The sequence below is a fragment of the Mustela putorius genome, unplaced genomic scaffold (genome assembly GCF_011764305.1).
Source record: "Mustela putorius furo isolate JIRA1106 unplaced genomic scaffold, ASM1176430v1.1 tig00000508_pilon_pilon_pilon, whole genome shotgun sequence".
NCBI lineage: Eukaryota > Metazoa > Chordata > Mammalia > Carnivora > Mustelidae > Mustela > Mustela putorius.
In genome coordinates, this window is record NW_025421402.1 from 16,647,616 (window position 1) to 16,660,181 (window position 12,566).

General features: G+C 37.0%; 1 protein-coding gene across 1 annotated transcript in view; it reads right to left on the reverse strand.

Moving 5' to 3' along the window:
* The window catches only part of GPATCH2 (G-patch domain containing 2), a 172,710-nt gene that overhangs the window by 62,816 nt on the left and 97,328 nt on the right, over nucleotides 1–12,566 (reverse strand). The window contains exon 6 of the mRNA XM_004751469.3: nucleotides 4,561–4,628. Within this exon, the coding sequence (XP_004751526.1) occupies nucleotides 4,561–4,628 (68 nt within the window). The remainder of the gene's footprint in view (nucleotides 1–4,560; nucleotides 4,629–12,566) is intronic.

Sequence of the window (12,566 nt, forward strand, 5' to 3'; positions counted from 1 at the left end):
TCGTCCCCAAATCAGCATCCCAGCCTATGCACTGGTGATGTTGCAAAGAAATGGGGAGAGAAGGGGGATAGTTGCAGCAGATGACAAGCTGCTTTATGAAAGAGAAGGTTGCTAAGCTCAAGAAAAGTGCAGAAAGGAGACTGCTGCATACCCAGCTACAGGAAAGCCTGCTGAGGCAAAAAAGGGAGTTGTCAAGGCTGAAAAATAAATGAAAAAATGGAAGAGGAGGAAGATGAGGAAGATGAAGACGATGAAGAGGAAGAAGATAAGTTGATTCTAGCAAGGTTTGCTTTTTTCTTATCTACAAAGCATTTAGCTCCTTTTATACACAACTCATTCCTTTTAAAAACAAAAGACTAAAATGCAATGTTGTGTAAGTTATGGTTTTAAACTATTCAGTGTCTATTTCTGTACAGTTAACATACCAAATGTGTCTTTAGATAGCCTTGTCCTGGTGGTATTTTCAATAGCCACTAACCTTGCCTGGCACAGGATGGGGTTGTAAACGGGCATGGAGATTTAGAGCAGCTTCTTGTTGGTGCACACCCCAAATTATTTATCACTGGGAATGGTACTGTCCTCATTTTCCCTTGTCTCTGAGGCAGCTAATACAAAGTAATTGTTCTGTTAACTCAATACCGCTTTGTAGTTGGAAAAAAAAAAAAAAAAGTTGCACCTTGTTTTGTTGATATTCTAATGACTCCAAGCAAATACAATTTTTAAGTTGAAAATAAATAAAAAAGAAAGCAATATCCTTCTCAAATATTAAAAATATTAAAAAGGAGGGGACACTTCCACACTGCATCATTTTAAGATCAGCATTATATTCTAATACCAAAGCCAGATAAGGACACTGTAAGAAAATTATAGGCCAATATCCCTGATGATTATAGATGCAAAAATCTTCAACAAAATACTGGCAAACCAAAAGCATTAAAAGGATCACACATAATGATCAAGTGGAATTTATTCCAGGGATGAGGGAGGGTTTAACACCTGCAAATCAATAAATGTGACATAGAAAATTAACAAAAAGAAGGATAAAAATTGTATGATCATCTCAATGGATGCAGAAAAAAGCATCTGACAAAATTTAACATCCTTTCATGATAAAAACTCTTAATAGAAGGTTATAGAAGGAATGTACCTCAGCATATAGAAGAAATGTACCTCAGCCACATATATAATAAGCCCATGGCTAGCATCATACTCAATGGTGAGAAGCTGAAAGCTTTTCCTCTAAGATTAGGAATGAGACAAGGATGCCCCCTTTTACTACTTCAACTCAGTTTTGGAAGTCCTATCCTAAGCAATTAGGCAAGAAAAAAAAAAGGGGGCACCCAAATCAGAAAGGAAAAAGTAAAATTATATAGGCTTGCAAATGATGTGATATATAAAGAGAAAACCCTAAAAACTCTTACCAGAAAAAGCTGTTAGAACTAATAAACAAAATCAGCACAGTTGCAGAATACAAAATCAAGAGACACACAATTCGTTGTTTCTACAACAAACTAGCAGAAGGAGAAATTATGAAAGCAATCCCATATATAATAGCATCAAAAATAATATAATACTTAGAAATAAATTTAATGAAGGAGGGATGTGTACACTGAAAACTACAAAATATTAATGAAATAATTGTTAGAAAACACAAATAAATGGAGAGATCTTTTATGTTCACAGACTGGAAAAATTAATGTGGCTAACATGTCCATACTACCCAGAGGAATCGACAGATCCAATGTATTCAATATAAAAATTCCAATGGCAGTTTTTACATAAGTAAGAAAACAATCTGTGTGGAGCCATAAGAGGCCTCAAATCACCAAAGCAGTGTTAATAAGGAATAAAGCTAGAGGCATTACACTTCCTGGTTTCAAACTGTATTACAAAGCCATTGTCATCAAAACAGCATGTAACTGGCTAAAAACAGACACAAAAACCAATGGAACAGAATAGAGAGCCCAGAAATAAACCCATGCATATGTGTCAGTTAATTGACAAAGGAGTCAAGAATGTATGCCGGGGTAGGACAGTTTGTTCAATAAATGGTTTGGGAAAACTGAACAGCCAACTTGCAAAAGAATGAAACTGGAGCCCTACTGTACCATACACAAATATCAACTTAAAATGGATCAAACAGTTGAACACAAGATCTGAAATCCTAAGACTCCTAGAAGAAAACAGGAAGTACGTTCCTTGACATTGATCCTGGCAATGATTTTTTTTGGATCTGACACCAAAGCCAAGGCAACAATAGCAAAAATAAACAAGTGGGACTACATCTAACTAAAAAGTTTCTGCCAAGCAAAGGAAACCAATGACAAGAAATGGCAACCTATGCAAAGGAAGAAAATATTTGCAAACAACATATTGATAAGGGGTTAATATTCAAAATATACTGGATACTTTTATAACTTAATAGTAAAAATCTAATAATCCAACCTAAAAAATGGGCAAAGTACCCAAATAGATATTTTTCCAAATATTTGCAAGAGCAAAAAATCCCAGGCTAAAAGGGACAGTGAAGTTAAAGGTCATATTAAGAGAGGCAGACCAGAGAGCTAGACTGTTATCTGTGAGGGACAGATAGCAGTGACGTGGAAAGGTAACTGGAAACAGGTCATGGGGAGTGTTCAGTAACATGCCAGAGAAGCCACTCGATTGTCAGGAGGCAATACTGGGGGTTTATAAGTGGGGGAATAAAAGAAGTACAACTGAACTGAAGTGCAGAAGTAAGTACCATGTACTCAAACAGTGAGAAAACAGAGACAGAAAGATTCCCTAGGATCCTACAGTAATATAAAAGTAACAGAGCTTATTCAAAATAATGCAGCAGGAAATGGAAAAGATGGGGTCAGCATGAGAGACTAAAGAGACCGGACTGGACTGGCAGCATGTAGGGTGCGAGGTAGTAAGACGACTCCATTTTAGTCCTGACTGTGGACTGAATGGGAAGCAAATGCAGTGGGACAACCAAGGAAACTCTAAAACTCTAAAAATAGTGATATTGGGGTTCAGATATCAGAGAATCTTATTTAATTGATTAAGAACCCCTGGGGAGATTGGTATGTAAGGGACTTGAGGAGAAAACAATGAGGGTCATACCTGCTAATGTGAGAAGTAATACTCAGTTGACATTATCCAACTTGTCTCATTTTAAATTCACACCTTCATGTTTTCATTCACCCAAAAACTATTCACTGTCCACTGGGCACTGTTAGCACAGGACTCCAATGTGATAAAGAGATCTGTCTTCGGAGCATTTACAATCATTGCCAAATGCAATTTTTGGTTTGAAAACAGCTCTATCTATACTTGCTACAGTTCCTGATTCATATCAGAGCAAAAAATTAAGAAGAAAATATACAAGTCTTTAGCTGCCATTCTGAATTAATAAAAGCTTCACTCTTTTTTCTTTCTGCTTGAGGAAAACAGAGAAAAGGTCTAATAGGATAATACAAATGAATAACATAAACTTAAGAAAGGGGAGATTATGATACCATAATCCATAAAATAAATGTTATAGGAAATAATAATCTATATGAATACTACTTTATATTATACAGATTATATTTATACTCATTATCTGTATAAAATAAGCTATAGATGAAGAATAATTTCTTCTACACTGGTTAAGGAATGGATTTAAAATCTGGGATCTAATGGATCCTAACAGGATTACTAGCCAGAAAAAAATTGGTTCAATTATTAATTCATGTCTTTCCACATCTTATAGTCTTTTTCAAGTTCAACCACCTTCACAGGAGACATGCTACTGACTCAAAATATATAATGTTTTCAAGTTCTTCCAATAAAGGTATTATTTAGAAATAGAATTAGCATCTAGAAATTCACCCAATAATTCAACAAAGTTAAAGCTCAATTGCTTAATTTTTATAATCATTTAGTAAATTAGACTCTCCTTTCTATTGCTCCATGAAAATACACTCTCGTCCCCTCATAGTTCATGCTGGGCAGAAGCAGAGAGCAGAGAAGTACTGAGTTACGCACTCAAGTACGTCCTCTGCACTTGAGTGCTTTAGAAAGAGTGCGGAGAAAGGGAGAGAGGAAGGATGAGTAGGAGAACTTGATGCTACTTAATGTAATAAAAATGCAGTTCAAATCCTATCATAAATAAAAGAATGATTATATTCAAAAACAATTATTTACATTTATGCCATGGGTTGAAATAGTTCTTGTACAACTGTCAAAGACATAAGGTATTTGCTCTTTCTTAAGAAAGCTGCAAAATCAGGGGTGCCTGGCTGGCTCAGTGGGTTAAAGCCTCTGCCTTCAAGTCAGGTCATGATCCCAGGGTCCTGGGATCAAGCCCCCGCATCGGGCTCTCTGCTCAGCGGGGAGCCTGTTTCCCTTCTTCTCTCTCTGCCTGCCTCTCTGCCTACTTGTGATCTCTCTCTGTGTCAAATAAGTAAATAAAATCTTAAAAGAAATATAAAAAGGTGAAATTAAACTAACTTTACGAGCAATAGCTCTCAATTTCCTGCAAGGAATACACGGACTACCCCAACAAGATCCTACAAATCAGGGTGTACTCACTCATGGTGATGAGAATCTGGGGAAAAGTGAACCATCCTCTTGTTACTGACAGGACCAGGGGTGCTCACCTGAAAGGAGAGGTGGAACAAAAAATGTCACAGATGTGTCTCTTAAAAAAAAATCCATTTGATGGATTCCAATCTAAAATGGAGAATAAAATATTAATTCTCAAAAGCTAATCAACATTGCATGGGCCAAGAGGGAAATTTCATTCCTGGTGAGACTGGTCTCTTGTTTTCACTTATTGTAGGTCTTCTGTTAGAATCTTAAGACTATTTTAAAAGTACCTTTATCATAAAAAGTTTCTTAAGCAGTAGACCACCGACTCTTGTTTCCAAATACTGCTCAACTGTGCATATATTTAATCATATGTGAAAAAAAGGAGGCTCACTTAATTAGTGTTGAGCAAGCGGTATTTCCAAAAACCAATTAACCAGAGTTAATTCATAAATATAAGTAACATGTTTTATAGCGCACACTTCTTCAGTGCATACAAAAACCTATATCGAGGAAGGAGTCAGGAGTCCTTTTCATAGTTTTCCCATAGGTCAGGAATAATCTGCGTATTTACACAGAACAAAATGTAATTTCACCTAAAAGAACAATATTTTACCCCTGTTTCCAAGTAAAATTAAAAATGTGCTAAAGAATTGAAGGTTCAAAAATTGTTTCATAATATGGGCCCCTGGGTGGCTCAGTGGGTTAAGCCTCAGCCTTTGGCTCAGGTCATGATCTCAGGGTCCCGGGATCGAGCCCTGCATGGGGCTCTCTGCTCAGTGGGGAGCCTGCTTCCCTTCTTCTTTCTCTGCCTGCCTCTCTGCCTACTTGTGATCTCTCTCTCTGTGTATTGAATAAATAAAATCTTAAAAAATTTTTTTTTTCACAATAGAAGCAACTCTCATTAAAAAAACAAAAACAAAAACTGCACAACTTTTTATTTTACAGCGGGTTCTCAAAAGGGAGCATGAGCAGCACCATTCGGCTCAGGTTATGATCCGAGTCCTGGGATCGAGTCCCACATCAGGCTCCTTGCTCGGCAGGGAGCCTGCTTCTCCCTCTGCCTCTGCCTGCCACTCTGTCTGCCTGTGCTCATTCTCAATCTCTCTCCCTCTCTCTCTCTGACAAATAAATAAAATCTTAAAAAAAAAAAAAAAAGAACGTGTCTACTACAGCCACAGCCAACAAGACCTGTATTCTGACAAAAAGCCCTAAGTTATGCTCTGCCATAATTAATAATAATAGTTATAATAATAATAATAATAATAATAATAAAAACCCTCTGCAACTATAAAAGTGCCACTTAAAGTCTACAATCAGAAAAATACCGGGGGCGGGGCGCCTGGGTGGCTCAGTGGGTTAAGCCGCTGCCTTCGGCTCGGGTCATGATCTCAGGGTCCTGGGATCGAGTCCCGCATCCAGCTCTCTGCTCAGCAGGGAGCCTGCTTCCCTTCCTCTCTCTTTGCCTGCCTCTCTGCCTACTTCTGATCTCTGTCTGTCAAATAAGTAAATAAAATCTTAAAAAAAAAAAAAGAAAAAAAGAGAAAAATACCCAAAGAGGCAGAAAAATACCTCTGAAAACAAACCCAACATTTTCAAAAAAACAATTTATCCCTTTATCGCCTGGGTCACAAGGATGCCAGCACACACTCTAAACTCCAAGAAATGCCAATATTGCAAATGTGTGCAGATGATGACATGAAGACCCCCACGGCAGGAGCACCACAAGTAAACATGTGGCTCAACTCCAGGACCACATCCTGCATTCACCTCAAAATGAGGTTTTCATGCTATTCCAGTGGGCATCCCAGGAATACAGTAATCCATTTTCTACACTGTGGCTCTGAGAAAAGCCGACGGTGCCTATGTCATGCTTTGTTAGAAGTTCATGATCGCATTATCTCGTGGTGGACCTGACACTTTTATTCAGTTTACAGTATGTTCTATGTACAGGCAACTTATTTCCTTTGCCAGGGCTGCTGACAACCTTTTCCACACTATATTAATCTTGTTTACTGACTTTATCTTGGTACAAATATCAGAAAACTGAACTTTTTATCTCAGAGAAAGAATAAACAACGTGTTGACAGAAGCAGAAGCTATTTTCAGGGCTAAAATTGCTTGTTTACCTGAAGCTATACTTATGGAAAAATGTTTAAGTCTTGCTCTGGCTTGAAATACATAATCTGAAATTTAATAAATGAAGAAATTGCACATATACCCATGTGATAAATTGCCTGATGAAAACAATGCAACTGAATACAATAAAACAGAATTTCTAACTAATTTATCCCACAATACAAATGTAAGCTTTCAATCTAGTCAGAAATAATCATATTGTGTATTTCTCAGAAATCATATATGTATAAATGATAAGCTCAATTCAATTGCTGCAAATGACTCACACAAGATTTACAGGATCAGAAAGAGACATTTAAATGACTTTCCATATTTACATAACATGTGGCCCTTCCTTAAAAAAAATAGGGGTGAATACCTTTTACTGTTATTTCAAGTCAATTTTTGTTTTACTTTGGAAGATATGCCAACAGCCATAATTTAGGATTATTGTTTTTTTGTTTTAAAGATTTTATTTATTTATTTGACAGACAGAGATCACAAGTAGACGGAGAGGCAGGCAGAGAGAGAGAGGGGGAAGCAGGCTTCCTGCTGGATGTGGGGCTCAATTCTAGGACTCAGGATTATGACCTGAGCCCAAAGCAGGGTCTTTAACCCACTGAACCACCCAAGTGCTCCAATTTAAGTTTATATTTAAATGAAATCATGCAACGCTGAGATTCCCACAGGATGGGCTTCTCAGGGTTCATGTCACTGGTCTGCCTCAAAAGTAAAATGTTTTTACTCTGGGAACCTTTTGTGACTTTGTGACTAGACACCCCATACTGAAAATCCAAGAATAAGATCTTTTTTTTTTTTTTTTTTTTTTTTTTTTTTTTTTTAAAGTTTTTTATTTATTTATTTGACAGAGAGAAATCACAAGTAGATGGAGAGGCAGGTAGAGAGAGAAGCAGGCTCCTTGCTGAGCAGAGAGCCCGATGCGGGACTCGATCCCAGGACCCTAAGATCATGACCTGAGCCGAAGGCAGCGGCCTAACCCACTGAGCCACCCAGGCGTCCCCAAGAATAAGATCTTAATACAGAATTCAGCCTGTGGAAAGCAGGACTATAGTCAAGTTCCAATTTATTTTAAATGTGGAGGCATGGACTATTAGTAGATAATTCGAAGTATTATAAATATCAAGAAACACTGTTATAAAATTCTTTCTAAAAATTTATAATTTAGGCTGAGATAATCATCTTTATAAAAATAAATAAAGCAGTTTGAAACATTACATTCAAGGAATTATTTCTAGTAAGCAAGTATGGCAATTACTGCGTTTTCCAAAAAACACGGCTTCATTATTCCAGGAATGTCTTAGAAAGAAGGAATACATTTAAAAAATCCTCTTTAAAATATCCAGTAAGACATTCACATATTAAAGTTTATTTGTTAGAAAAAGCAGATTTTATTCCACAAGACTGGATAGGTAACAGGTATCCTGTTCTTCATGAGAAACAATATCTCCACAGTCCAGCTCTTGTTTGTTAGGACTCTGGAAACATTTATATAATTAGCCAATATTTACTGATGACATCACACTATCTGCCCAGAATTCTTCCAGTTCATTTTTAAATGTTACTCCATCCATAGTGACTACAGTCATTCATTACCTATGTTTATCCCTCAAATTAATAAATGAAAAAAAGAGATACTGCAACCTAGAAAGGAATGGGTGGCTGCTAGATAACAAAGCATTTACCCACTTCCAGCCTCTGCGGATTATGAAATAAACTAAAGCTAAAAGATCACGCGGGTCTTGGTTTTTGCTATTGTTGTTTACAATCAAGTCATCAACCTCAGAAAATGGGAATGTCATAGTGACAGAAGAAAAGTGAGTAACCATTGTACAAGAAAGTGCCACTGTCAAAATTCAGAAGGTCAGTAGGTAAGAACATATGGGACATTAGGCTAAATGGCATCAATGACAGAATACCTATTTTCTCCATTTCATTAGATACATTAAGACAATTTCCTATTCTTTCTATCACTGATTTATTGACCACCAATTTCATAACTTTCCTCAAAAGACAAGCAGAACACTGGGTTGTACATCTCCTTGTCATTCTGTTGTCACCAAACCCATCCCGTTCTTCTACAATGACATAACTGAAAAAATTACTTCCCAAATCAGGTAAACGTATCTGAGACACAACACTCTCTGAGGATTAATGAAAAGTTTGTTCAGTACAGATGGTATCCTACTCATATTTTCAAGGATTAAGGTTCCTTCTGTAAATGAGTGAAGTGTGATGGCCCCACAGACGTCCAGGAAGCCATTCCTCTTTCTTCTCTCCCTCTGTTCCAGTCATTCTCCTTCAACTTTGCTCTTCTATACAATTACATTTTATTCGCTTTCTAAATGCTATTCTGCATCAGTGGCCACAATGACAAATACTCAGGGTGGCAGGCTGCCATTCGAAAGAAGGCCTTTCAGTTTTGTGAGGACCGGTCAATCAAATCTGCCCGGCCTCCAGGGAGCCAGGAGACAGTCCGTGAGCTCATCCCATGAGCCTCCCTGCTCCTGTGTCAAGACCCGGAAGTTTTCTGCTTCTCTAAGGACCAGTGTTCATTTGACTCAACTTCTCTTTCTTGGAAGAAAGAAACAAGCCTTCAAAGTTTAGCAGCTCTGCACGAAGGCCCCCCCTGGTACATTCAACAAATGTGTCAGTCAAATATATGTGACAGATATTAAGGAAAACAACTCAACAAAGCCAGGCTTCAAAATAGGACTTGAAACCCTGGGGGTAGGAGGTGAGGGAGGAGGGCGAAGAGATGAAAGGGAATTTATTATAGTTGCTTGTCTACACATTTAACTTCATTAAAAATCAATCATTAGAAAATAATATCCTGAAAGATTTGCAGTAACTGATTTTAATGAATAGCTGTTAAAACAGATGTATAAAATGTTCATCTTTTAACCCCTTCCAGAAAAATAAACACAAAGATTCCCCAAAAGGATTTCAAATGAGTTTTATATCAGTGTTCCAAAAAGTTCTGTTACGAGATAGGTGGAGAATGAATAAAATATTTCACTGTGTCATCTATTCGCATATATAATATCACAGAATGGTCACAATTCACAAAAGGCACAATCTATTTGGGAATGGAAAACATCAAGAAGATAACACTAGAATTACTTTTAAAACAACATACAAAAAAAATAAAAATTACTTTAGAATGACTTTTAAGGCGATACAAAAAAAATGACAATTCAGGTAGCATAAATGGGTATCATTTATAAGATTAAAGGGAAACAGAGTAGTTATCTGATTTAAGAGGAATAAGGGGGGGAAGTCACCTGTGAGAAGGGAGTTGCATGCAATTATCTCTCCCTGCTCCAATCCATCTTACCGACTTGCCAGACTCAACTTCCTAAATCGCTGCTTTTCGCATGTCAGTTTTCTCATTCCAGAGCCATCCATAGCTCTACGCTGAAAGTAAAATTAAAACTAACGAGAAATGCATTCAAAGTCCTTCTCTAATCCGAGCCTGACTTTCCAGGGTGATCCTTCAGCTCACGTGGTAACTGGCTGCTCCCCATGAGCTTAACCCAAAACTGCTCTATTGGATACAATTCACCAAATATTTACCTACTATGTATGTAAAATTAGACTTATATTTACTATATAGTAAACGGTACAGAGTTCCCATTCTGTTGGGTGATTTTAATTATACTGTCACACTGAGTGATCTTTTGGATGTCTTGATAAAGTCCTGAGTTTAAGGAACCCCTTTCATTCCAAGATGGTTTTGAAAGAATAAAAGAAAAAAAAAAACAGGCAATAATTCATGTGCTAATTCATATTTCACCTTCATTTGTCTAGACTTCTATTAAACTAAAACGTTATTTTACACCGGACTAACAGAAATCCTCTGTACTGGCCACAAGAAACTAAGAATTAGTAGGTACATGAAGAATGCCCGATGGGTGTTTGGGAATGTGCTGGATCAGCACATACAGGGAGGGAGAGGTCACTGTAAAACATTACCCATCAGGAGTTTTGGCTTCAGACAATGTTCTCCTAGAAGGAATACTCAGGTGGGAATATGATCCATTTCCGAGGGCAAATGAGTTACCTGAGATTTCAAAAACTGTTGTACTAAATGACTAAATTTACACACTGTCACTTGATTCACCAACTAAGAAAAATGCCTTTAGAATTTAATAAAACACAATAAATTACAGAAGGATATGCCAGGTTTTCATTTTAAAATTCACCAATATTCACAAACAACCTTGCTCTTATCAGATTTCACACCGGAAGACTTTTATGGGGGGAAAACCCCTTATTAGGATCTATGTGTCCTCTATTATTCCCAGCCTCATGATAGCTAAATTATATTGTAGTGGATATAACACAATGCATGAATCTGATGATTTTACCTGGTTGTCAAGGTACTGTTCCATTATACTTTTAGCATTTTTTTTAATCCTTCCTGAGTAACATGAATAAATGAACAAAGAAAGTGTGATAATGACCACCATGACACATCAAAGAGTTAATATAATTGATAGAAATCTTATTATTATTACTCATGATAATGATTGTCCTAAACTTTATAGCTCTTGCCTGCTTGTGAGGTATTTTCACAGGCAAGGTGGGACAGAGTGAGGAAACATCATTACTCTCAAATACCAGATGACGGCACATGCCCGGATCACAAAGACTAAACAGCTAGAGCTGAACTTCAATTGTCCTATTTACAACCTACTGCTTTTTCCCCTACAGAACTACACAAAGGAGACAATATACCAAAGCCAGTGTTTACTGTATTTGAGGATTTGCTGCAAGAAACGCTTGCCTGAATTTAGAATATACTCTTGGAAAACCTTCAGCCTGGAATTAGGCATCCAAGGATGGTACTCTGGCTCTCACTTGTAACTCTGGGTAACGTAGCGGGCTATTTTGGATATAGACAAGGATGAGCACAGTGGCCCAAACAAGGCTGCTGGCATGTGTTATGGATTGAGTAAGAAATAGCTCTACTACAAGGCGTTACAGCCAAAGTAGTCAAAAATTCAAAACTCTGCTATAGAGGGGTAAGCATTCCATGATGAGAATACACGAAGGAACTTGAAAAATTAGAGAACGCGTACCTTTTCTTTTTTTTTCCTTCAGAAGCAGGTATCAATGCATATGCGAGATTATACCTTCAAACCAGAAAGGTTTTATGAAGAATCAAAAAAAAATCAAATGAAATAAAGCACAGAGGAGCACAAGTCCTGCCTTTCAATTGCGGATTAGTCTTCCTAGCAGGAATCCATCTGTGTCAAAGAGATGATGCTAACCTTTCCACTGCCAGAATCAACCAGAAGAGGTGAATGAAGACAGACCTTGGGTACCCGGAAGTTAAGCCCGGCACATGTTCAAGTAACACAGCACATACATTTCTCTAAAGGATCATCAAAAGCTGAATTATACTAAACTGATGCAGGTTTAGAAATACGTATGTGTACATACATATAACAACATTGGCAACAGTTATGTTTTTAATCTAAAACTAAACAATGTCATTATTTAAAATCCCTTAACAGTTTTTTTTTCTAGTTAAAATAAGTCAGCATTAATAATTAAGAATTTAGAATGATTGGCCTATTAGAATAATAATACTTCTAATTATTAAGTGCATAAATTCTCATTTCTGGTATACACTAATAATGAATGATCTGAATGCTTTAATAGAAAAGATTAATCACTACATAATTAAAAAACAAATACAGCAACAACTTTTTTCATACTGCTCCATGATAATAATTTCTTTTGAGTAAGAAACTAAAAATTAACCAGCTTGGAATGATGGCAAATAAAAAAGGTGGTTCACTTTGCCGTCCAGTTTAGTAGCAAGCTGTGAGTGGCCTCTGCTGGCTGACCAAAGGCTTCCTAAA